This window comes from Pagrus pagrus (genome assembly GCF_965226575.1).
Source record: "Pagrus pagrus genome assembly, chromosome: 13".
Lineage (NCBI taxonomy): Eukaryota > Metazoa > Chordata > Actinopteri > Spariformes > Sparidae > Pagrus > Pagrus pagrus.
In genome coordinates this window covers 1,524,862-1,552,602 of record NC_140197.1, presented here as the reverse complement: position 1 = coordinate 1,552,602, position 27,741 = coordinate 1,524,862, and the positions used below count along the sequence as shown (strand labels likewise).

General features: G+C 40.2%; 1 protein-coding gene across 2 annotated transcripts in view; it reads left to right on the top strand.

The window, feature by feature from the left end:
* fbxl16 (F-box and leucine-rich repeat protein 16) overlaps positions 1-27,741 on the top strand; it is a 39,920-nt gene that overhangs the window by 5,529 nt on the left and 6,650 nt on the right. For both annotated transcript variants that reach the window (XR_014623818.1, XM_084370375.1), the window contains exons 2-6: positions 15,217-15,925; positions 19,694-19,936; positions 22,442-22,707; positions 26,294-26,378; positions 26,666-26,729. Coding sequence is in view for 1 of the 2 variants with exons in the window: in XM_084370375.1 (XP_084226501.1) it covers positions 15,224-15,925; positions 19,694-19,936; positions 22,442-22,707; positions 26,294-26,378; positions 26,666-26,729 (1,360 nt within the window). In the remaining variant the exon portion in view is untranslated. The remainder of the gene's footprint in view (positions 1-15,216; positions 15,926-19,693; positions 19,937-22,441; positions 22,708-26,293; positions 26,379-26,665; positions 26,730-27,741) is intronic.

Here is a 27,741-nt window from a genome sequence, read left to right as displayed (position 1 = left end):
AAACAGGTCAGCGGATGATGCAATCAACATGGGACTGCACTACATCCTGCAACACCTCGACTCCCCAGGGACATATGCTAGGATCCTGTTTGGGGACTTCAGCTCGGTGTTCAACACCATCATCCCAGACATCCTCCACTCCGAACTCACCCAGCTCACTGTCCCAGCCTCCACCTGTCGGTGGATCACAAACTTCCTGACAGACAGGAGGCAGCAGGTGAGTCTGGGGTCAATCAGCACAGGCGCCCCCCAGGGTTGTGTGCTCTCCCCACTGCTCTTCTCCCTATACACCAACGACTGCACCTCGAGAGACCCATCTGTCAAACTCCTGAAGTTTTACGTCACAACGGTCATTGGACTCATCCGGGACGGTGACGAGTCTGCTTACAGACGGGAGGTGGAATAGCTGGAGCAATTTGGAGCTGAACACGCTCAAAACTGTGGTAATGACAGTGGACTTAAGGAGTAGCCCCCCTACACTACCCCCATCACCATTTTCAATAACTCTGTGTCTGCTGTGGAAACCTTCAGGTTTCTGGGATCTTCCATCTCCCAGGACCTAAAGTGGACTCCCAACGTAGACTCCATAATCAAAAAGGCCCAGCAGAGGATGTACTTCCTGCGTCAGCTCAGGAAGTTCAACCTGCCCCAGGAGCTGCTGATCCAGTTCTACACAGCAGAAGCCCAGTCTGTTCTCTGCACCTCCATCATTGTCTGGTTTGGATCAGCCACCAAACAGGACAGGAACAGACTGAAACGGACAATCAGGACTGCAGAAAAAATCATTGGTGTTAAGCTGCCCTCCATCCAGGACCTATACTCATCCAGAGTCAGGAAAAGGGCAAGAAACATCTCTGCAGACCCATCACACCCTGGAAACAACCTGTTTGAACTTCTCCCCTTCGGCAGGCGCTACAGAACACTGTACGCCAAAACAACCAGACACAAAAACAGTTTCTTCCCCCAGGCCGTCACACTGATGAACACTTGATCAGTCACCCAGTGTCAGTAACCCCCTGACTTCAAAATCATCCACTCACAGTCTTTACATTTACAGACTACATTGCACTTTATATGTACATAAATCCTCACTGTAAATAATGTAATATATATATATATATATATATACTTAAAAATATATTTATAATAGACCGGACCTCTGAACACTTTTTTTAAACTTACTGTTCTTTGTTGTTCTTGTTCTTTCTAGTTGAATGTTAAATGTAAAGCTGATTCTGATTCTGATTCTGATTCATTCTGAGGCCCACTTCCTCAGTGCCTGTGCAATCACTGGTCTGGATCTCTTTGTCCAAGATAGGCCCATGTCCCCTTCACTTCAGTAAACCCATCAGTGGTTGGTGGCTCAAGGTGTAGCCATTCTATAAAAGGAGTGTACACACACATCCAACTCAAAAGGGGCTGGTGTCAAGTCGAAAATGAGCAAACTGTAAATCAAAAAGACTTGAGAAAACCTGGTTTGCTCAGATATCACTACTTTGGTGCATTAAATCAATTGGCTATTTGAGCTGTGCAGTGTGTGAGCAGTCTTTTATTTCAGGGTTTTCATTATCCCCTTTCAAAGATTAACTTGGAGCCCAGGTAACACTCTTCACTAGCACCAATGAAGTATATGGCGGTTCAAGCCAGTGTTTGCAGCCTGATGGCCGTAAACCTAACCCTAACCCATATAACACACAGCAGGAGTTGACAAAGATGTCAACAAGCTAAATCTACAGTTACACCAGGAAATAAACACATAGACTTGGTAGGGTCCGTAGCTGCCCTGGTCAAAGTGGTGTTCTAAGCAGAGTTTTGCTAGGGGGCCAAGGCTGAGGCAGCTGGCAGCAAATAGGTATCTTAATTAGAACCAAAAATACAGTTTTGACAAAGACCTACAGTGTGTGATTATAATGCTGAAAGATGGGGATAAATCTGTACAAATGCAATACCGATATCAATGACCTCTTACTATCACCATCAGTCACCATTAGATACAGGCACGTGCCCACATATACCCCAAAAGGGGCTTGAGGCCGTGCCCTTTTCCCTCAGACTCGACAAGTGCCCTCTTGGCTGGTGTTAATTGTGTTCGACTATTATTATTATTATTCAGTTGATATAATGAGGTAAAGATACACTGGTATCAATAAAAACTAGACACATGATCAAAACTTGGCTACTCTGAGCTTTGGGCCGTGTCTGCTGGTTTAGGATGGATTAGTGGCTCAGTTAGTGCACTGGGCCCAATTGACTGTTGCGCCCAGGCACACACTTCCAAAATCACCTGAACACCTCAGTAGGAAGGGCTTACCAATAGCCACTCCGCCCTCCACAGTTGTCTTGATGACAGCCTGACAGCCTCCTGTGGTTGATTACATTTCTGTAGCCATCTGAGGGCAGCAGGATCGGTATGTTGTTCTATTTTGAAGAATGACATACATGTGATCAAAGTGCTGCGCATTTTCAATTCAATGCGAGGTTGCACGTGTTATATAGAGTGGATAATTCAATTACATGCCACCAGCATCAGGCTTTTCAAGAATTACACAGACCTGTTTGGTTTTGTACACACAAAACTGGTCGGCTATAACTTGAAGTCTATACAGTGGAAAACATCATATGTCATCACTTTGCATCTTCATCCGCAAACGTCAGGGAGCAACTGTTCTTTCCAACGGGCTCCTTAAAGCAGCTCCATGAAGGTTTCATTATGAACAGATAAAAGCTTGTGGCTGTGATACATACACTGTGGCATAGCAGAAACTTTGTAATTGTAATTGTTGGTTAAATCCGATAGTGGTGGACAAGAAGCAAGTGCATGAGGAGTTTTTAGATTAAACAATGATGTAATTAAACTGCTTAAAATACTGTTGCTTAATTGTTTCTTCAGGCATTTAAATGCAGTGTTGACTAACTGAATGCAATTTAAGTGAGAATTTAATTAACTAAATTATTTAATGAATTAAAACTGTTCAAGGAAAATGCATTCAGGCAAATAAACAAAAAATTGACAGGATTTACTATGTTTCAAAGTTTGTTGTATCTTCACTGTTATGGAATGGATCATCATCATCATAATGCACAGAAAATACAGTGTCGATGATGGCCACATGTTATAAAGATACATAAATGGACATGAATAATATGGGTAATATTAGTTGCTTGTATTTTGGTCCAGGTCTAGGGTTTATAATTGTGTTAAAGCAACCCCAATGATAATTATGTCAGATACCCAGTTTGATCATCTACTGATTTAATGCACAGTAAGAAAAATCCAAAGAAAAAGAGAGAGGGAGATGAGGGATATATTAATGTGTTGGCCTCAAAGTAAAAAATAATTTGCAGTACATGAATGTTTGTCTAGTAGAACCTGCTCTGATTATTTACACATTAGTGCAGTATTTGCATACAGATTTGTGCATAATCCACATACATAAGGTCTATTTTTTTCTATTCAAGATCAGAAATTTTCTATATCCGCTTCCATCTCTCAAATAGTTTAATTATTCTCCCCTTTGCCAAAAAAAACCCCCCAAACATTTTGTGCTTGTACATTCTGGAAATCTGTTGGGGTGCCATTAAATTGCATCCTTCCTAAATTTCCTTTACAGAAGAAACAACTGACCTGCTCTTAACAGAACACTAAACACTTTCATGAAAACGTGAAATTTGGGGTTTCTTTAAGGAATAAAATGTGTGAACATGGCACAATAGTGGGTCATTGTAAATGTCAGTGTGGCAACATCGGTGTAGGAACAGAGAATTTGTGGGTGTGGTGAGTGCCTCCTTTTGTTTGGCTTGAGCCCCTGCCCCCCAAAATGCCTGTGCATGTCCCTGATCAGATACCCGTATATTGCTCCCCTGAAATAAAACCTTGGGGTACATAGATTAAATGCTGAAACTCTCACACTTTAGTCACAGAATTGGTTTGTCTATCTTCACCACTATTTGATCCTACCAATTATATCCTAGCATCTGAATGTATTTTCAAAAAAGATACATTTTGTCAAGTATAATAAAAGTGTATTATAACGAGAAATAATTAGTATTATTAAATGTTTTAGTTGTGTGGTATTATGCATGAATGTATGAATCCTGCATTCATTGTGAATAGAGGTACAAAAGACTGGAAGACTTGTTTGCACGCTTTATATACAATATTTTTGCTGATGATTGCTGTATGAATTCAGTGTTGCATAATTTTTGTCAGCGTGACTTTATCTTTGTATTTGTGGGTGAAGATTGATTTGAAAAGCCTGCTCAGTTTTATTTCATGATAATTTAACTGACAAAATGTAAAGTCCTCCCTCACTCAAAAGTATGTTTTTCCTATTTGTTCGTACAGTCAAATGTTTGAGCGTCACTGTGCAGAATCATGTATGTGCAGAGTTTGACACTAGAAGGCTGTTTTCACATGTATTTAATGAAAGTGTACAGTACAGACCAAAAGTTTGGACACACCTTCTCATTCAATGAGTTTCCTTTCTTTTCATGACTATTGACATTGTAGATTCACACTGAAGGCATCAAAACTATGAATTAACACATGTGGAAATATGTACTTAACAAAAAAGTGTAAAACAACTGAAAATACGCCTTATATTCTAGCCACCTTTTGCTCTGATTACTGCTTTGCACACACTCTGCATTCTCTTGATGAGCTTCAAGAGGTAGTCACCTGAAATGGTTTTCACTTCACAGGTGTGCCCTGTCAGGTTTAATAAGTGGGATTTCTTGCCTTATAAATGGGGTTGGGACCATCAGTTGTGTTGTGCAGAAGTCAGGTGGATACACAGCTGATAGTCCTACTGAATAGACTGTTAGAATTTGTATTATGGCAAGAAAAAAGCAGCTAAGTAAAGAAAAACGAGTGGCCATCATTACTTTAAGAAATGAAGGTCAGTCAGTCCGAAAAATTGGGAAAACTTTGAAAGTGTCCCCAAGTGCAGTCGCAAAAACCATCAAGCGCTACAAAGAAACTGGCTCACATGAGGACCGCCCCAGGAAAGGAAGACCAAGAGTCACCTCGGCTGCGGAGGATAAGTTCATCCGAGTCACCAGCCTCAGAAATCGCAGGTTAACAGCAGCTCAGATTAGAGACCAGGTCAATGCCACACAGAGTTCTAGCAGCAGACACATCTCTAGAACAACTGTTAAGAGGAGACTGTGTGAATCAGGCCTTCATGGTAGAATAGCTGCTAGGAAACCACTGCTAAGGACAGGCAACAAGCAGAAGAGACTTGTTTGGGCTAAAGAACACAAGGAATGGACATTAGACCAGTGGAAATCTGTGCTTTGGTCTGATGAGTCCAAATTTGAGATCTTCGGTTCCAACCACCGTGTCTTTGTGCGACGCAGAAAAGGTGAACGGATGGACTCTACATGCCTGGTTCCCACCGTGAAGCATGGAGGAGGAGGTGTGATGGTGTGGGGGTGCTTTGCTGGTGACACTGTTGGGGATTTATTCAAAATTGAAGGCATACTGAACCAGCATGGCTACCACAGCATCTTGCAGCGGCATGCTATTCCATCCGGTTTGCGTTTAGTTGGACCATCATTTATTTTTCAACAGGACAATGACCCCAAACACACCTCCAGGCTGTGTAAGGGCTATTTGACCAAGAAGGAGAGTGATGGGGTGCTGCGCCAGATGACCTGGCCTCCACAGTCACCGGACCTGAACCCAATCGAGATGGTTTGGGGTGAGCTGGACCGCAGAGTGAAGGCAAAAGGGCCAACAAGTGCTAAGCATCTCTGGGAACTCCTTCAAGACTGTTGGAAGACCATTTCAGGTGACTACCTCTTGAAGCTCATCAAGAGAATGCCAAGAGTGTGCGAAGCAGTAATCAAAGCAAAAGGTGGCTACTTTGAAGAACCTAGAATATAAGACATATTTTCAGTTGTTTCACACTTTTTTGTTAAGTATATAATTCCACATGTGTTAATTCATAGTTTTGATGCCTTCAGTGTGAATCTACAATTTTCATAGTCATGAAAATAAAGAAAACTCTTTGAATGAGAAGGTGTGTCCAAACTTTTGGTCTGAACTGTACATTTTCTCTGTGCTCATTTAAAATCAATTTTTTAAGAGGCAGGTCTACAAGCATTATTTGTGACATCAGAAAAACTGGAAAACTTTTTTGTGTGATAACCATATCAGAAACACATTATTCGACAAAGTACAGTCTTCATACATAAACTTGTCTGGAGGGGCTCTTTAATGTAGACTTTAGTAGTTTGCTAGTTGATTTTCATGCTTTTTGTCTAAAACAAATAAGCTTGGTTTGAAAACTGGAGACATGATTTGTTGTAAGTGGGATACAAGATGCATTATATGTTATTTTTATTGTTTGGTCTCAAGGAGTGTTCTGACACATAGAGCAGCATTGATTAATATGATTACTCCTCAGAAGAAGCATGTCTGAAGTTCTATGCCAATTTTTCAATAGAACAACTGTTCCTGCCTTCAGAATAGACTAACATTTTCAAATTACAAGTGCACAAGTGCACAAATTGGGTTATGCATTGATGCATTGGCTCAACACATTCTCATACCAAATGACTGAATAGGCTGATTGCCAGCTACTCCAAAAACAACATAGGCTTACGTATAGCAGTTTTTTATGAAACAACGCAGTTTGGTAAGGTTTTGGCACTGAAACTGCTTGGTTAGGTTTAGGAAAACATCATAGTTTGCCTTAAAATAACCACATTACTCCAGTAACTTCAGTCACACATGTAGCCTATGCAACAACATAACTTCGCTAAATTGGTATGCTAAATAAACAAACTTTTGACTTCTGGCTTCAGATTAGACAAACAGCGCTCCTCGAGTGACTCTCCTGTGCCAACCTCCTCCCTTTACATTTTTTGGAAATGTAAATATGGGTTGTAATTAACTGCTTTTGTAGTCAACCTATATGGTCGTTTTTGTGATTAGGATGAGCTGAGTGGTTAACACCATCACTTCAGCTCTCTCTCTCTCTCTCTCTCTCTCTCTCTCTCTCTTTCTCACTCAATCACAATCGTGAATCTCTGGTTTGAACAGGGCTTAAATTGCCCATAGGTTTGAATTTCAGTGTGAATAGTTGTTTGTCTCTATATGTCACCACTGTGATGAACTGGTGACCTGTCCAGGGTGTATCTCGCCCCCATGTCAGCCAAGATTGGCTCTAGCAAAAGTCCTTTCAAACAAGTCTTGCTACTAGTAGCCATCTTGACAAATTGGGACTAACAAGACCAGGCTCCTATCTAAATGAATGGATTCAAATGCTTTTCGCACAGGCTATACTGTACATCTACAGTGCATGTGCACTGTTTCACGACACCAACTTCTTTTATGTTCATTTAATGTTAAGAGTGTGTGGCTGACTAAAGGCCTGTCTGCACACATTAAACAAATAACAAATTAGCAGTTGTGCTTTTAAATTAATTAATTTTGCCAAAAGGATTATTTTAAATATTGCAACAATGAAAGACATCATTTAGCAACTGCACACAAGGTGAAATATTCAGATGCGGATCTTCATAGCAGAGTAATGAACTATTGCTAATGTACACATTTGGTAGTGGTGTAAAGAATCTCTCTTTATACATAAATATGAATATGGAATTTATACCTTTAAATAATTAGATAATAAAACACAGAATTGTATGTATGTATGTATGTATGTATGTATATATTTATATGTATGTATATATATACCACACTCAGTGCTGAACTGTTAGTAATATCAGATCTATGTTTTAATGAGCCACAAAGAAAAAGTCTGGGGTGCAATGGAACATGACATGAATTAAGTGAGTTTAGCAAAACAGGTGAACTGCACCAGATTTATTTAATAAGCCTAACTATTCTTGCATGGTCTACTTTTACATTGTGTTAGTATTGACATATAAATGTGTTCTGCTGAAAGATCTGCTCATTAGATACAAGGAATAAATAACATTAAACATGGTACAGTGTTGCCAAACTAACTTCTCTTATGTGTTTCATTGCACCAAACTGACTGACAAGCTCATCATAGTCTCTAGTTTTACCTAATGTCTTGTGCGGTTTTCCATTGGCACTTTGGGCCATGCGAAGTCAAATCATGCCATGGCAATTTGTGTTCCAAATACCAGTTTTACTGTGCTGAGTTGGTACAAAGTGCATCCGTCCCGCAGCAGGCCATGGTGACGTGTCTCTAGGCGCTATTTAAATGATCAATGGTGCTTGGTCCAAAGTGTCCAACTCCGTTTTGCTAGTTACATGGTAGAAAATTGCTTGGTGTTTTCATAGATGTATGCATGTGTTTGTATGTATAAAATATAAATATGTTATGAAATATACATTTGTGGTAATAACTTTTATAACAAGATATAGAAATGTTGTCAATGCATATATAACATGTATATTATATTATAAGCTATATATGTATATTTGTATATGTGTGTGGGTGTATGTATGTACATAGATGTGTGTACATGTAGGTAAATGTGTTTAGGACATATGTATGTATTCATATATGGGTGTGTATGTAAATATACACAATATGTGATTCATTAATTGTACATATAGTAAATGGAATTGTATATAGGTAGATGGGAGCATACGAAGGTACACAGGTTCAGGAATGGAAGTAAACTGATTATGATTAATTAGTGAGTTGTGGAGAAGAGTGGGATTAAATAAGTGTATACTTCCTCTGCTCCTTTTCAGGCATGTCAATGCTTCCTAATGGAATATACTTTGTAACATGCTTTTCATTTTATTATGCTTATTTGTTGAACTAATTTAACTTTTCGTTTTGCTTTGTTTTCATTTGCCAAAATAAATTTTTTATTGTTCGTTCGTTCGTAAGTAAGTAAGTAAGTAATATGGCCACAAAGTGAGGTGCACCCTGCCAAGGGATTGTATTTAGACTCTGAATAAGTCACGGGTGTGTTTTGGGTGGAACATAAATCAAACCAATCCAAGTGTAGTTGCCCATTCCTTTTAAGAGCCAGGTGTGCCAGGACCTGAAGCATTGCTTTTTAACAGTGGCTCTCGTCTTCACTGAGGGACAGGGATGTGATCCTCTGCTGCTGCACCCTATGCCTCCACCGTTTCACAATCATCTGTCCAATCAACAACTCTGTTTGCATATGAAAAACAGATATTTAACTGAGGAGTGCTCCAGATTAGTTTGGCATGAAGCAGTAATCCTCCTATAATTTTGTTTCCTGTCAAGTTCATAATGACAGCTTTTAGTTTTGCTACTTAAATGCATCACGATATTTGTTACAGTGACATTACTGCATTCATGGAAATGTTCAAAATAAGACCAACACGCCCAGGGGCGCACAGGTGGGCGGAGGTGCATTTGCTACTTACACAACATGGGCACTGGGCATGAAAATGACAACTGCGTCAGTCTGAAACTTGCAATGACACTTGTGCTGCGCTCTGCGACGCTCTGTGCTGGACATAAGATAGAGCCCTCTGTGTGTTCAGTCTTCGGTAGTTTTGTAGCTTTTCTTCTGTGCCTTTTCCTGCTCTGTGTCCAGACTGTAATCGGGGAACAGATAAGATGTTTTCCTAAGTTTCCTTCACTTTGTCTTGAGAAGCTGCATCCCCTATTTATTGATAACAATGGCCTTCACTGTACATTTAAGTTGCTGCAAAACTGCAAACTAAGTAGCTAACTGTCCTCCTTTCCAGCTCCTTACTGCTGACTCTCTAGCTCTTGTTCTACCACTCACACCTTGCCTACATGATCAAAGCACTGCCTAATTCTTAAAGGAGCCACGCTCCTCTTGTAACATGGTTTGAAGTTTAGTTTAGTGTCCCTGTTTTTACTACGGAGCCCCTAAAGGGACATGGGGGAAAAAAACAAACTTTCTCATACTTTCTCATGAGCACGAGAAAGTCACTATTTATTCATTGAAGTGTAGTTACGGTGAACTCGGCCTGCATCATGATTAGGACTCACAATGAGGATATGGAGTATGATTCTGTGAGAGCTGTCACTGACTTTATTTACAGGCTTTCATAAATCATACAATCCATATTCGCAGGTGGTGAGGATGATCCAGATGAGCTGACTGGAGAAGGCAGAGTGTGTGGTGGAGACTGCACTGTCTCCAGTGCGCTCTGTGCAGCAGAGCACACGGAGTGCACCTGACAGTCGTGTCCACTGCAGCAATTTCACACACAAACTACATGAAAACTAAAATTGTACTTGGTGAAACATGCACAGTAGGCTATTCATTCTTTAATGCTTTTTGATTTAATCTTGGATTTCTAGCATCGATTATGATTACTGGATCAGTTAGTTACCAAAGAGTCCGGCCCTCTCCGCTGCGCTCCAGGACAGCGATTGTGATGATGGCGCAGTGCTCAATGGGGAAATACTGATTTAAGATTTGAGTTGGCTGATATTTTTTACAACTGAAAGGTGTTTATGGAATAATTATTCCACGTCACTACAAGCGCAAATACAGAAGTGCAAGTACGCGAGTAACACTGCTGGCTTGAATTATGAAAATGTGCTCACAAAACTTTTCTCGTGAGCGTTTTCATAAACCTTGTATTTGTAATAACCTTGTATTTCCGCTTATAGTGAAGTGTAATAATTATTCCTGTTAGTTACCAAAGAGTCCGGCCCCCTCCGCTGTGCTCCAGGACAGGGAATGATGGCACAGCGCTCAATGGGGAAATATTGATTTAAGGTTTGTGTTGGCTGATATTTTTACAATTGAAATGTGTTTATGGAATAATTATTACACTTCACGGTAAGCTCAAATACGAGGCTATTACAAATACGAGGTTTATGAAAACGCTCACGAGAAAAGTTTTGTGCACACAGCGCACTGGAGACAGCGCACACAGCGCACTGGAGACAGCGCACAGCGCACTGGAGACAGCGCATACAGCGCACTGGAGACAGCGCATACAGCGCACTGGAGACAGCGCACGCAGCGCACTGGAGACAGCGCACACAGCGCACTGGAGACAGTGCAGTCTCTGCCGCACACTCTGCCTTCTCCAGTCAGCTCATCTGGATCATCCTCACCACCTGCGAATGTGGATTGTATGATTTATGAAAGCCTGTAAATAAAGTCAGTGACAGCTCTCACAGAATCACACTCCCTATGCTCATTGTGAATCCTAATCATGATGCAGGCCGAGTTCACCGTAACTACACTTCAATGAATAAATAGTGTTCACCTATCAAACTTCCATTTTCAAACGATATCCCAGGCTGAGGGATACCACTGATTGTCGTGCATAATTTGGGCATGTGAAGAAAAAAAGCTTAAACCTTTCTCGTGAGCACGAGAAACGTTTACATTCCCCCCCCCAACCCCCCCCGTCCCTTTAGGGGCTCCGTATTTTACTGATATTTGCTGTATTTTTCTGTTTTGTCATGTTCGCTCTCAGCTGTTTCAGGAGTTGTTTTATGTTACTGCTGGTGATAGCTAAATAATGGAGGGTTTTTATTTTATTTACCTTATTAACCTGTAGCATTTTATTTAGCCAGGCTGGTGACATCTGAGTAAATGTTTTCTTCATCTGTTCCCTGATGGGTTAGCGTGACATTTCTCTGAAACATGTCAGGTTTTTTTTTATGTTTCACAGTGCTTGTTGTAGCCAGTCTACTTGACAACATTGCTGAATTATGTAATGGATGAACCTCGATGATGCTACAGCGGAGGTAGCCAGTCCCCATCTGCTAAGGGACCAACAACAAATACTTTAAAGTGATAAAACGTAAAATGCTGCCAGAAGTGGCTGTATTGAATAGTGTTCTTGATAATTTATAGACAGTATGTAAATGTACATGTGCAAGTAAATGTGTAAATGGATGTAGCGGGTGTTAATAGCACAACTGGCTGTCAGTAGACTGGGACAGAGTGATGCTGTTTTGTGTGAAGCCCTGTAGTCAGCATGTTACATAACTGAGTGGTTTGAGCCTGTGAGCTGTCCTACTGCTGATACAGTGAGATCACAGGGAACAGGCTGGATGAGGGCATGGGCCACAGCATTCATTTACACTATGATGTGTTTTTTCTCTTGGATGCAATGTTCAGCTCTGTTGAATGCAAACAACAAAAGAGAAGCAGCCTATCCAAACAGCATGCTGATAGTTACACCAGTATCTGACTCAGCCGTTTTCAATCCAAAAATGTATGTGCTTGTAAAGAATTGTCAGTGTTTTGGTTCTGGCTAAACCCGTGAATTAGAAACCCGACAAAACAAGATCCTTCATCACATTGGTGCAAAAATATGATTAATCAAATAGTGCCATAAATCAAAACCACTTATTGATTTACAAAATTTCCTTCAGTGGCCAAGCACAACCATAGCTATTAGAGGGGGAAATATCACAGTATATGGCAAAGATTTCTATGGCAAAATGATGGTCATGGTGCTTAAACATATAATATGTAAGATTTCTGAATTAATTTTTCTAAAAATGACTAGACCTTGTTGTTAAGTCGTGCACTTCAACTCCAACAAAATTAAGAGATTCAGCGAGTAAGGAAGGAAGTCGGGGAACAGGACTAAATGTAATGCAATGTCAACCGTTACATTTTAAAACTTACAGATAGATAGATTAAAAGGTGGTCTCTGAGCTTCTCCCCCGGTTCAGAGCAGAATCTGATGTGACTTGGGGTGTTAATTCCTCCAAAAGCACACACAGGAACAAAAGTCCTGAGGGAACATCGTTAAAAAAGTGAAATTTAGAATGCGAAAGCTCGAACTGAAATGCTAAAACTCAAAACTTAAATTGTAAAGATGACATTGAAAATGCCAATGGAAATGTGACAAGGGAAACATCAAACGTGAAACTCAAGATGAGGAATAGAAAAGAATAAATGGAAAAACTTGAATTAAAGTAATTAAATTGTTTGTTTGTTTAATCAGTAGATCTCAGCAGTCTGTCATTTTCAGCAACTTTAGTGAGAGATTTGGTTATAAGCTATAGCTGTCACGGTAATAAGTAAAATCAATAAAACAACAACCAAACTCTTGATTTTATCAGAAAGAATATCTTCTCCTGAATTATTGTGCAATGATGTAATATAGTTACTATACAATTAAGGGGCACAATGTAGTTTTGGAGAGGAAATTCAAACTCAGAATTTTAATATTTACAATATTAATGAGGTTATAATACAAACTGAGAAATTATTCTCTATTCTGTAAGTGAATCAACAAGCTGTTCTCAGGGGAAAATAAGGTCCCCAGAATATTGTTTGAGGCTAGAAAGGTGGCAGGGTCCGCCACATATAAACAAATTAAAACAGTAAAAAATGGTGTTGTCCTTTAAGGCCAGTTTGTTATACAGTTTATTCAGTCATGAAAACACACAGAGAGATCTTTCTCTGCAGATTCAAAATTCTTCCCCAAAACTACAGAGTGCACCTTTAACTAAAATCAGAAAATTTGAATGAACATCAAAACATCCACAGAAACATCCACAGTCCTGCAGTATAATCCATTTCTCTGCTGTTCAGTCAGTACTGAGTGGATATTTGGTTTGAGCAGGCTACACATGCAGAGAAGGGAGGGAGTGCTGTTCAGACCTTAGCTACACTCCTCAAGTTACTGGGGGAACAACAACAGGTTTTGGCCCAGCATTTGGCCACCAACAAAACTCTTTTAATACCTAGTAGAGTTGAGTAAGTACTGCAATTGGGGAAATGTGCATAAAAATGATGCTTTTAAAATGCCTGAAACCAAGGCTACATCCAAACTATTACGTTTTCATTTTAAAATGGTGTTTTAAAACAAAGCCACAGTATCCTGGAAACGGACACTGCCATATTGCACAGGTGATGTCACCTGGAGCCAGAGTCTGAGCAGTAGGGATTGGGTGGTGGAACAGCGCTATTGAGTTCCAGCCCATATACCCGCTTGCTTACTCATGCGCTGCTCTCAGTTGTCAATCGTGTTTTCAAATCCACTGTTTATAAGGTCAGATAACGAATTAAAATCAAACTTATAAGAAACATTAACACTTGAACATACATCAGTGTGATAAGAACAACCCAAATTACAAAAAAACATCAATGCACATAATTTCTTTTGATGTGCATTTTGGTTTTTAGTGTCGACTGGGGTATAATGGAGGTGGGGGGTTTATGATCTACACTGCAGCCAACCACAGGGGGCAATCAAGATGTTTTGACTTCACATTTGGGAAGCTGTCATACTGTCCATCTTTTCTTTTACAGTCACTGGTCAGTGGCCTGAAAACAAATATCACATGACCATTCAAGTACAGTGGGCAAATGCAAGCCTGTATGACCGAAAGTAAAGTGACAGGACAGGACAACAAAGGGAGGAGGAGAATTATGAGGCAGGGATTGACTGTTCTTCACAGTAGTATCCTCCCAGATAATGCTAAAAAAAAAGTGCCACTGTTTTTTTGTGATTCTTTCCCATCATTGCATTTTCGAGTTCACAATGCATGATATATTTGAAAACTTCTTAACATTGATCCTGGACAATTTGAGCGCCAGCTGCTCATCAGGAGTGTGAACCATTCATATGCACTCACGTGCTGAGGGAACATGTAGACTGCAGGAGGAAGGAATCGAACCAACGACCCTCTGAATGGTGGACAACCGCTGTACCTCCTCAGTCACAGCTGCCATCCTGAGCCCAATATGTGCTTCACTATTGACCATATGAATGAGGAAATGAATAGATGTATCAAACAGCTGCTTCAGGTTCAGCAGGAGGGGAGGAGTCAGAGAGAAACTGAGTCAGAGTACACAGAGCATTTTTCCCCTCATCTCTGGCTTAACAAACTCAGAGTTTTCACTAAATCCGCTTTCTGAAATAGGACCCTGGACTGTAATCAGCACCGCAATCTTATTTTGATGGACTATAAAAAAGGAAAACTACAACACTCTTGTTCTAGTCTGGTAGTATGGTAGCAGACACCTCTGTATCTTTCGCCATTTAACAGAAGGGTGAACAGACTGTGGCTGTTTTAGTATTTGGGCTCTGTGCAGACATCTCACTTCACTGATGCCACTGATGCTATGTAGATGGTACCAGTGATGTTATGGTGTTTTTAATCAGCTGCTGTAGAGCCTTCCTGTCCTGAGCCTTTTTGTATTATAAATCATGTCATAGTTCCAAAACAGTTTTAACAAGTCTTAACACACGCTGGCCTTGATAAATTAAACATTTTCAGTGTTAAGCAGCTCAATGTGGATCTTCTTTTCTTTCACCAGGTTCCCGATGTTGAACATGTCCACCCCTAGCGAGCTGAAGTCTCCCTGCGTGACTCGCAACGGTCTGGTCAAGCTGCCCCCCAGCCAGCCTAACGGTCTGGGCAGTGCAAGTATCACCAAGGGGACACCTGCTGCCAAGAATCGTTTGTGTCAGTCCTCTTCAGTACCCTCCATCCTACCCCCTCCACCATCATCCCTTCCCTACCACCACCACCTGGACGGCCCTGGCATGCCCAATTCAGCAGCCTCTCTGTTGGGCTCTGACCTGGAGCCTGGAATGCCTCTGGTGGGCTTGAAGCCATCTCTTCGTCAGCTTGCCCCTCTCACTCTACCTAAACCCATATTGCTGGAGCGCCAGCTTGTTCTGGATGAGAAGCTACTCAACAGATTGCTCTGGTACTTCACCACAGCTGAAAAATGTGTCTTGGCACAGGTATGCAAAACATGGCGCAAGGTGCTGTACCAACCCAAGTTTTGGGAGGGCGTGACACCCATCTTGCATGCCAAGGAGTTATATACCCTGCTGCCCAATGGGGAGAAGGAGTTTGTCAGTCTGCAGGCCTTTGCCCTACGTGGCTTTCAGTCATTCTGCTTAGTGGGTGTGTCAGACCTGGACATTTGTGAGTTCATCGACAACTACCCACTGTCCAAGAAAGGTGTTCGCTCAGTCAGCCTCAAGAGGTCCACCATTACAGATGCTGGTTTGGAGGTGAGTCGGGATTTGTTTTTAAAAGGCAAAATTTATTGCATGAAAAATTACATCACAGGTAAGTTTATCCCTCCTCAATGAGTTTTACTAGTCCTTATTAGCCAGTTAAATGAGACTGTCATTATTATTCTATCATTATTAATAACACTGGCTTTTTTTTAAGTACGGTTAGTGGCCTCATTTATGGGATGAAGGCTGAAGACAATTATTAGGGCACAATGGAGAGGACCTGTAAAACAACAGTTAAACCAGTTACAGTATATATGTGGATATGGAACATAGGTAGCACCTGTACCATTTGTGAGTGTTAACAGAGTGTGTTAGACAGCAGTATCAAAACATTCAAAGATACCACGATTTCCTCTTTTCTGCATACTTCTTTTCTCATAATCTCTGCCTTTATGCCATCATATTCCATTGCTAGGAACAAAAGAGTGAAGTGTTTCTCAGATGGCTGTTCATACCTGCAAGGCCAGGCTTCTATTCTGGGATGAGTGGACTGTTGCCATGGAGAAAGCTCGGATTGTTAGCTACGTTATCTATACATGGACTTTCCTGTTGTGGGGGGCTGATTTGTGCCTTACCATTTTGTTGCATATTAAATGGGAAAATTCCAAATACAAAATTTCAGTTTGACAGCATAACATTGTAAAAATCAATCAATGAAATTGTGAAATCCTCTAAACTTAGCTTTACATTATGAAATATTTTGCTGCTTTTCCTCAGTAACAGAGTTTATTGCTGCTCATTTTATTTCATTCCAGAAGTTTTAATTTCAAAGTGTTCTTTTTGCAATGACAGTGTCAAAGTCTTTGTCTTTCAGTAGAGACAAACAGGCCTGAGCTTGAGTAGTAATGTCACTGGCTGTTTCTTTGGTCTTACATGACTAAAAACAGAGATTATAAGAGGAGGAAAGGAAGAAATCTTCAAATGTTTTGATCCTGCTGTCAAAATAATAGCAAGCATCGTTTATATATATATAATTTTTATAAACAAACAAACATTTTTTTCTGGTGCTCCTTTTTCTAGGTTCTAAAATTTGTGAGAAGAGTAAAACAAATTTCTGCAAGTTCAATTTTTTTTTTCTGTGTGTGAAACCCAGTGATTTCTTTCTGTAATACTAATTTTGACCACAAGAGGCAGAATGCACCACTACTCATGTCCTAAATAAAATGAAGAGCAGCCATGTTTGTTCAGGGGAGTTTGAATTTCTCTCTGCACTCCAAACACAACATGCATCTATTATATGTTAACAGGTTATGTAACATTACTGTTATGTTTGTTTTGGTGAGGAATATGTCAAACATGGTGCTAAGCTGCCCTTAGTGTTAAGGGTGGAATTCTGGGTATTCTCAGCCTTCTCATCAATGGGTGTCTACAGTGAATAGTGAATCACGGCCACAGCCGAGAGGAAGAAAGTGCATATTTGTGGCAAGAAAAGACAGAAAACGTGTGTGTCTGAGATGGAGGTTGGAAAACATTCTTTAATAATTATGCAGTTAACGTTGTCCTTCAGCAGCGCCAGTTTCCATATTTGGAGGACATTTTTTTTGTTTGGTCTGATTCCCCCCCTCAGTATAAGTGACACATAACCATTCATTTAGACTGTTGGAAAGAGTGTTCGGCCACATACTGTCCTGTTCTGGCAGCTTACAGAGGGAATGTCCGTTTTTAGACTTTAGAGGAGATATTTAGAACCACTATCCTTACTAGATTTGATGTTCTATACCTATGCAATATCCCACAAGAGACAAACTCTAAACCCTTATGTCATGTTTCATACTTTGCTAGTTGTTATTATTCATTTCTTAAATAATTTATCCCTCTCTTTTCTGTCTTTATTTATGATCTAAATTATTGAAGTATGACTTTGAGACTGTGACTGTAAAGAATCTACTGATGAACTGATACTGATACTGATGGAATTTTATATTTCCTTTTTTTTGTTGTCGCTTGTTTGTTTATGTCCTTGAAGCACTTTTTTATTTGGTCAAAACAAGAATGAAGTAAAGTCTTGTAAATCTTCTGGCTGGGAATAAATGACAAAATCAAAAGACAAAAGCGAGTAACTACTTAGTTCTCATAAATATAGTATGTGAAGCTTGGTTAGATTGTCACAAAACAGAAAGTGAGTGTTTTGTTATTGTTGCTGTTTTTTCTGCAGCACATGCTCTTTCAGTATACACTACCTGGTGTTTAAACTGTAACAGTAGCTGCACTGCAACAAGTTGTTAGGACACAGGTATGCTGACTCATTAGATAGATAACTAGATAGGGGGTGGAAAAGGTTGTTGTGAGCGGCAGCAGCACATGCTGATTAAAGCATTGTACAACTGTGGTCAATAACTTTAACCCTGGCTGCATCCAAATGTTTTGGCTTCAACGCTCTTTCAGACTCGTGGACTTTGCAGGCATGTTCCCGGGAAGTCTGCGAAATCTGAAGGCTGTCCAAACCCACAGTTCATCCAGTCCACAGGGGGCCTTAGCCTTAAAGGGGAACTACCGTTTTTTACAACCTGGACCTTATTTCTAGCAAAATATATGATCATTTACTCACCCAGATAACTTTGGTGTCATTTGAAGTCGTTCGGACGAAATTAGATCCAGTGTAGCGCCGATATATCCATATAATGCGAGTGACGGGGCACTGAAGCGCAGCCTCTATGAGCATTATCTGCCACGAAACTAGTTCATTTCACCAATATTTTGTTATGATACGCTTGTGCTATTCCCCTCTGAGTCCGGGGTTGGCTGTTATCAACATCCGGGGTCTGTAGGTTGACCTACTAACCTCTGACCTGGATGATGTCATCTCTGAGCTGCGCACACACCCGAGACAGCCGGCTTGTTTACCTGTAGTTTGCTACTGCTGGTTTTTTGCAACATGGCTGAATATTTTTCTTATTCTGAGGTGGTGGACGATGACTTTGTTTATGATGGACGTCCTTACCGTTTTGAGCCAGAGTACACGGATGAGGAGCTCGTTGAAAGGAGGATGTGGAGGCAGAGAGAGGAACAGCTGGCCAAAAAACAACAAACGACTGCGGCTAGGCTAAACGGCTAGGTCAACCTACAGACCCCGGATGTTGATAACAGGCAACTCAGAGGGGAATAGCACTAGTGTACCGTAACAAAATATTGGTGAAATGAACTAGTTTCGCGGCAGATAATGCTCATAGAGGCTGCGCTTCAGTGCCCCGTCACTCACATTATATGGATATACGCGGCGCTCCACTGGATCTAATTTCGTCCGAACGACTCCAAATGACACCAAAGTTATCTGGGTGAGTAAATGATCGTATTTTATGCTAGAAATAAGGTCCAGGTTGTAAAAAACGGTAGTTCCCCTTTAAGGGGACTTTCTCCGCTTGCAGTGTGGACTTCAGTGATTTAATTACCCACAGTTAATTGCAACACAGACATTAGTTTTTACAATTTTCCAACTGACAAAACAAAATAACTTATTATGAATGTGTAAAACAATTATTTTATTTAAACATTACTTGAACTATGTATGCTAGAAATAACATTCAACCACATCATGATACAGAAATATGTAAATATGTAGAGAGAGGCTTATATCATCTTGCAGTCTCAGGGATATTGCACAGGTGCAAGCTTTTTTTCCCCTTTATTTGGGGAGTCCTTGAATCCTGGACTCTGCTGCTTTTCTGATCAGTCAGGTAGTGTCTATTTAAACTTTATCTCCGTGGAAACACATTTGACCAGCTACATCAGTGAATCAAAGTTCTGCTCCTTATGTTGCAGGTCATGTTGGAGCAAATGCAAGGCCTGATGCACCTTGAACTGTCAGGCTGCAATGACTTTACAGAGGCCGGCCTGTGGTCCAGTCTGAATGCCCGGCTAACTTCCCTCAGTGTCAGTGACTGCATCAATGTGGCAGATGACGCCATTGCTGCTATCTCACAGCTCCTTCCCAACTTATCAGAGTTGAGCCTCCAGGCCTACCACGTCACTGACACAGCAATGGCCTATTTCACAGCCAAACAGGTAGGATGTCAGAACAAAAGAAACAAGATTGGTACTTTACTATTCTGTACATTCCGACACCTTAGTTCTCATTGTGGATCATAAGTATTCTGTTTTCAAGTTGACACACATTACATATAATTTTCCACAACATTCTTATCCCTTATTTAATAACAGGCAGAATCATTGTAATCTAACCTGCAGACAATGTCCTTATTAATCAAAGCTGCACTAGTCAATGTTTTTATATTACAGTTTTTCTCAATTGTTTACACACATTTTCTGAAAGCATGCCTCATACTCTCAGAACTCTACACACAAATCAAAAAACACACACACAATGGGCAAAACCCCTCACTTCTCCTGCAAAATGAAACTTTACATTCAAAACAATGTTATTTCTTCTCAAAATGATATTTTGTCTTCAAATGACACACAAACCATCATATGAATAGACATTTATAAGAACCAGTTGAACTCTGATGTGCTCAATGTAAAACACTATGATGAATGGAAAACACTTCTTCTCCATTCATCATTCACCTTTTTTGTTCAGTGTTACACTTACTACAGACAGTGCATACATAAGTGTGTTGTAAAATATTTTAGAATATTGTTTTTATACTCAGAACACACAAATACACAGTAACAAATATATTTTATTTTTCCCATTTTATTTTACATCCCAACCAACACAAAGTTGCACATACAGTGGTCGACATACAAAACAACAGAAGAATTTGCAGTTACAGTGAAAAAACAAACAAAGCAATGCTGCATCCTCTCTTCTGTTTCGGTCGGGCCACAGCACCTCATCCACATTGCATCATCATGTTGCCCTTTTATGCTAAAGCTCTGATTGCTAATTGTAAAACTGTGTGGCAGGTGTTTGCCCATGTGATGAGTCAGTGTGCATAGTGGGGCAATTAACTTTAGAGTTTTGAATAACAGTGTGTTCCTTGTGAAAACAAGAGATTTTCTCCATGGAAATTGTGCCAAATGCAGAGAATTGTGCGTAGTGTTCTGAAAAAAGTGTGTTTTAGAACTGCAATTTGAGTGTAAAGCAGGAATTGTGCTTGTAGTTTAGCAGAATTGGTTCAGGGGGTTGGTGCACAAGTTTCATGTGGAGGTCATTGTGTCTCAAGTACCAGTAATTGTGTGTAAACAATTGAGAAAAACTGTAACAATGGACCAATAGCTACATAACAAAAATCATAATCCCAGATTTACAGAGAATTATCATCAACTAGTTCCTTTCAGCTGTACAGTGTTTTTTAGTTTAATTACAGTTAAAAATCTATGAGTTAAAAAAAGCTCCTTACATAATTATTTCCATAAATAATTAAAGAATATTAACCCTTTCATGCATTAATAATGAAATCACATCCATGTTTGTTTTTACTCTTAAACAAGTAAAAAATCACACCAATAACTTTTTATTTTAAAACATGTTATTTTGATTGCCAAAATAGTGTCCACTGTAGTAGATACCTTGCATCAACAGTATAACATGTGATTCAGGAATAATTGTTGAATCCTTTTTATTCTTAGAAAACCAGACAGGTAATAACACAATTGTTCAACTCAATAATACATGTTACAAATATTCTGAACCAGATTTTAGTATTATTTTTCTTATTATTTCTCTTTTTATTTTGCCCATTCGGCCTATTTTTAGATACATATGGACACTGTTTAAAATTGTTGTTTAATGAAATTGTAAATTCTAAATATCTATACCTAAATATACAGAATACACCCCTAGCATCAACTTTAGTGGAAAGTGGAATTTTCAGTCACAGAAAGAAAATAGAGAAATTTTTATAAAATCTGACTAAATGTATCTCTAACATGTTATCTAGTTGAAACACACACATGTGTGCGTGCGTGCATGCGCACACATGTGTGTGCACACACACACACACACGCACACACACATATATATTCCTATTTGGTTTCTCTTAGAAAAAGTTATTTCCTGTTCTGGTACTTGGTGCTTCTCATCTTACCTCCAGCATTTTCGTGTTATGATGCCACATTGCCACATCTCAAAATTATAAACACAAATGACACCATGAATGAAAGCGTTAATATAAATATTTGAAACATATTCCAATCTTAATGATAAGGTTAGGATGGTTCTGATGTTCAGTTGGTTTTATGGAAGATAAAAAATAATTCATCTTAAACAGGTCTGGCTTTTCTTTAAAAAACTGCAACTTGTAAGTATTTTAACTTGTGGGGGGCCAGGTTAAATGAAGATGCAGAGTATGGAAGGTTTCTGATTTCTTAATCAAATTTGTATCCAGGAAAAGTTTTTAACTAATTTATTTTGAGATTTAAGACACCATGGTGTACTTTGTTAATGTGAAGAACAACATCATCTGCATAGAGATTAAGACACACACCCCTCTACATAGACTATACCTAATTGCCCTTGATTCATACAGCATAGCTCTTGAGAGTGGTTAGATTGCAAATTGTAAAGCAGAATGTCAGGATTTCAAAATGACATCCCATCCGCAGGGCTACACCACCCACACTCTGCGGCTTCACTCCTGCTGGGAAATCACCAATCATGGTGTGGTCAACATGGTGCACAGCCTTCCCAACCTGACTGCCCTCAGCCTCTCTGGCTGCTCCAAGATCACTGATGATGGTGTGGAACTTGTTGCTGAGAACCTGCGTAAGCTTCGCAGCCTCGACTTGTCCTGGTGCCCCCGGATCACTGACATGGCCCTGGAGTACATCGCCTGTGACCTTCATAAACTGGAAGAACTGGTGCTGGACAGGTCAGTATGTTTATGATCATGTGCTTTCAACCTTGTGAATAGCAGATGGAAACTGGGTAGAGTAGCCATAACTTTACTCAAGTGAACACAAACAGACACAAAAGTAGTCTTCAAAATAATTACTAATACCACTTAAACACCAAAATTAACAGAGGTTTTTCAAACGTGGATGAACCCGTTAAAAGTAAGCATTAACTCCTTTCCCATTGCCAGGAGAAAAGTTTGTTTATCTGCAGAGTGATTTGATTCTGAAGTATATACCGACATTGGCCGCGTTTCCCAGATTCGATCGTTCTTAAGGACTTAAGAAGGCTCTTAAGAGGGGTTCGGCTAAGAAGGAGCGCTAAGATACGGGTGTTTCCCAGATGCGTTCTTAACTGCCTTCTTAGGAGAACCTTAAGATCAAGCCAAAGAAGCTTCTTAAGAAGCTCTTAGTGGGAGCTGTCCACCGCGCTGCTGCTGTGCTGAATCAATCGATGCCAGGCAAATCGATCACCCACCTCTTTATGTGTGTGTGTGTGTGTGTGTGTGTGTGTGTGTGTGTGTGTGTGCTGTCAGACCGGGCTGTCCAGGCAAAGAGATCCAACGGCTGATCACTCTGGTGTCTCCACACATCCAGAGAGCAACCCGCTGCAATTTTGGCCTCAGCCCGGAGGTGCAGCACAGAGTGATCAGCCGTTGGATCTCCGCACGGGGCAGCCGGTACTTTGCCTGGACAGCCCGGTCTGACAGCACGTCCAGTGGGGAGAAGTGCTGACGCACGTATGCATTTATGTAAACCGTCTGGCTTCGCGCACGGCGACGCTGTTGGTTCGCAGGGAGAATGTGCTGTATCGCAGCCATGGTTTCTCACACGCGCGGACTTTGGCAACGCATTTATATACTGTAGAGTAGCAGGTGAAGCCTCTCTGGATGAGGTTCAGCTGAGTTTAATACATCTGTTCCCTTGATATCTGTGAAATGCCACAGGGTTGTTGTATTTTTATGTGTAGTACTATAAACTCATATATGCAGATGTTGTGGAAAACTTAAACGTGTAATTCAATAAAAAGGTTTTTTTTTCATCTACCATTTTCTATTTTTTTTTCTTGCGCCAGTGGTCCGCAGCTATGAGCGCATTTCAACACTGAGCATTGTTTTATTATTTCGCAAAGTGGATGATATAAATTTCCCTGACGCGGCTTGATCACTGAGCATTCGGTCACTAAGAAGGCTGTTAAGAGTGGGTCAGCTCGATCTTACATTTCCTTCTTAGTGAAAGATCTTCTTAAGCTAAGAGCGACTCTGGGAAACACATCCTTCTTTCACAGCGTTCTTAAGAGCGCTCCTAAGAAGATCTTAGCACTTAAGAGCTTCTTAACGAATCTGGGAAACGCGGCCATTGACATTAAAGACAAAAGCCAGATGTTAGTGGGTGTTAGCGGGCGAAAAGTGTATAAGAGTAAGAAGGTATCTGGCTTTAGAATTAATTGTAGCCGAGTAGTCATATATTTTGGACTCTCCAACAAAATATGTAATGAAGCAAGCAGGATGAGCTCTAATAGAAGAATCTAAAATAATCTTTATTTATATCACATACCATACAATGTACAACTTGGTGAAACTGGCACTCTGCATTTAACTCCTGCTCCATCCCAAGGGAGCAATGGGCAGCATATACACCATGGGACCAACTCCAGATCATAGTTAGTAGTGATGACTCGGTTGCCCATAACCCGCGGGACCCACAAACTGACCCTTGGGTTGGGTCGGTTTGGGTTTACAAGAAAGTAATCACAGGTTTGGGCAGGTGGGAAATGAGTTATAACTGAAGTTAATATTTTGTGTCCGGCAATGTTATGGAAATGATTACTGCAGAGATAGACCTTTTTGTTAAATAATAAGATCTGTTTTGTTAACGCAAGACTTGACAGATCCATTTAGACCCTGTCACTTGATGTAGCCCATCTACTTCAAAGACTGAAGTGTGTAGGCACAGAGACGCTCTTCCACATACCTCTGCTGTATCATGTAGTCATTTGAATTATTGTCGCCCTCCTGTTCATTCTAGCAATTCTCCTCTGACAGTCTGAACATCATCATGTTGATGTTTTTCCGAGAACATCATGATAATGTTTTTCTAGGACCATCAAGACACAACTGAACAGTCACCTTGTTGTGATGTCAGAGCTTTCTGACTTGATTGGTACAGCCAGACCTTTTTTCACACCAATATATCATTCTGGTATATAGGACAAACTCTAGCTTATTTGTATTTATTTAAACTACAATCACAATCATCTTGAGTAGAGCTTAATCCAGGAAGCATTGAGAGTACCCCTGCAAAACAGTGTTGGGGTAAACTTGTTTAGCCCTTGGTGAGGCAAGCCCTGGCATGGGCTTAATCCCTGCAAAAGACAAGGTAAGAACTGCTAGCTTGTTCATACCATTTGCGACTCGGCTGATGTTAAAGTAACTTTAAATAAAACAGTAGGCTAACACAAATATTGTCAAGTCAAGTCAATTTTATTTATACAGCCCAAAATCACAAGCACACTGCCTCTGTGGGCTTTACAATCTCCACAGTGACAATCCTCTGTCCTTAGACCTGGAAGGGAGGGCCTGTAATAGGTGCCCAGTGGCAGGTTTATACCCACAGTCTACATCCACTGAGACAGACTAAGGTTTAGGCATGTCACGGCCCTAGAGGGGTGCCCGTGTTCCTGCTCCGTCATGGAGGTGCAGAGTTCCACCAGGGCACTAGGTGTCTCTCTATTGTTTTAGTTTCAGGCCGAGTCCAGAGAGGAAGCAGGGCTGGCTGCTGATTGGCTTGCACCAAGGGCCCAGTGTAGCCTAACCGTTTAAATCTGAGGAGCTGCCAGTCTTCTCCCTCTCTCTACCCTGATGCCTGCATCCCACTTTGTGCCTGCCTGATCGCAGGCCAGATGCTGGCTGGGGCTTCTTGATTATTGTATTATGCCTCATTTTCCTTAGTTTGTAGATCTACAATTTTGTAAATCGTCTATTCTGTAAATAAATTATTCATTGTTATTCCACAACCCCTCATGTGTCCTCCTATCTTGTCCAGTTTATGAGCCAGACTGTGACAGGCAACAAAAATGCTGGTTAAGTTTAGGAAATGATATACAGCAACCACCACAATAATAACAGATAATTGAAATATGAATATTAATGATACTAACACCTATAAAAGTACAGTTGTAACAGTTGCATTTATTGTTCTGGAGCAGCATTAATTATGATGTTCCAGTAACAACACCAAAACAGCGATATCAGGTCGCAACAGCTGAAACTCTTCACGATGTTGGCATGGTTTTATCCTTTGGATTGCTGCATTGGCTATTCTGATATTTGTATGAGCAGGTGTGTACATATACAGTAGATTATAAATTTGCCCACTGGGAGGATGTTGATATTGACATTAATGTTAGCAACTATGCAAATAGAAAGTACTGTACATACTGTGAATGGCAGTTTATTAAAAGAGTGAGTGTGAGAATGCTTTGCTCGCACCAGTGTTTCTCATTGCAATGAGGAAAAATCTAATGCATTCAAGTGTATTGTTGTGCATTGTGTCCACTTTTAGGTGTGTTCGGATCACGGACACTGGCTTGGGCTACTTGTCCACCATGTCATCATTAAGGAACCTCTACCTGCGCTGGTGCTGTCAGGTAACACACACGACACATACACACACACACACACACACACACACACACACACACAGTGAAAGCATTAGCCAGAGCTGTTGAGGCTGGTAATAGTATATTGATACTAGAGAGTATATTGATACAAATTTCACCAGCCCTGTCATGGGAACTTTATTTGGACTGCTAAAGATGGTCATTGCAAAAAAATGTAATGCTTTAATGATTTATTCAAACAGTGATGTTGTGGTCTTCCGTTAAAATACTGTGTGTGTGTGTGTGTGTGTGTTTGTGTGTGTGTGTGGTTGCAGGTGCAAGACTTTGGACTGCAGCATTTGTTTGGAATGAGGAGTCTTCGTCTACTGTCTCTTGCAGGTATGATTTATCTTTCCCCACAAGTCATTACTACTTATGAAAGGATACCTGACCTTCCTGTATTCCATTTACACTAAGACAAGGGTTGAATATAATAATATGTATATAATTAATCTTTTAAATATAAAAACATGTATTGTTCTTGCATGCATTGCGTAATGAGTAATACATTGTAAGTAAACAATAACATGCAGTTTATGTGTGGTAAAGAGCAACTAGACTCATAAAATAATGTAAGTGTGTGTGTAGGTTAATTAAATCTAGTGCTGCAGTAACTGATGTGCCTTGAAATTAATCCATAGAACTCAGTTAGTCAATAATGTTGATCCTACAATGAGACGTTGACAGCCCATGCCAATCAAGGAGCTCAACAACAAACATACTATTGCAGGAAATGTGGCCCCTGTGCAAACATTTAGAATTAATTTAATCAATAAGAGGTGAAGCACAAAATTCTGTTTATATATATATATATATATATATATATATATATACATACATATTTGTTTATCAGGTCTTGTAAAATTGTAGCGGGTCTATAAATTTGCTCTTTATACAATATTTCTGGAGCCCTATAGTGCCATCTAGTGCCTGCACTTCTGGCAAGTGGATCACTTTAGCATTTTGTATTAGAAAACTGACCAATAGATGGCAAATATGCAAATATGCAAATATTTTCTTGTAGATGGTGGATACACTTTAGAGCTGAAAATTGTAAGTAATTAGCAAATCGACAAAATAGAAGAAACGTTTTCTAATTGCATTTTCATACTGTGAGGATTTGCTGCTGTTGTTTGTCTAATCAGTATACTGAATATCTGGACTGCTGATGTGTCAAAAGAAGTGTATTTTTCACAATTCACTGACATTTTATAAAGCAAAGATCAATTAATTAATTGAGAAAATAAGTAATTTAATAGTTGTGAGTAGAAGCAGATCCACTGCAGATAAACTTGGCTGGATCAGCACCCTTCTTACTCAGCCCACAGATGAATGTTGTCCCTTCTGCTGT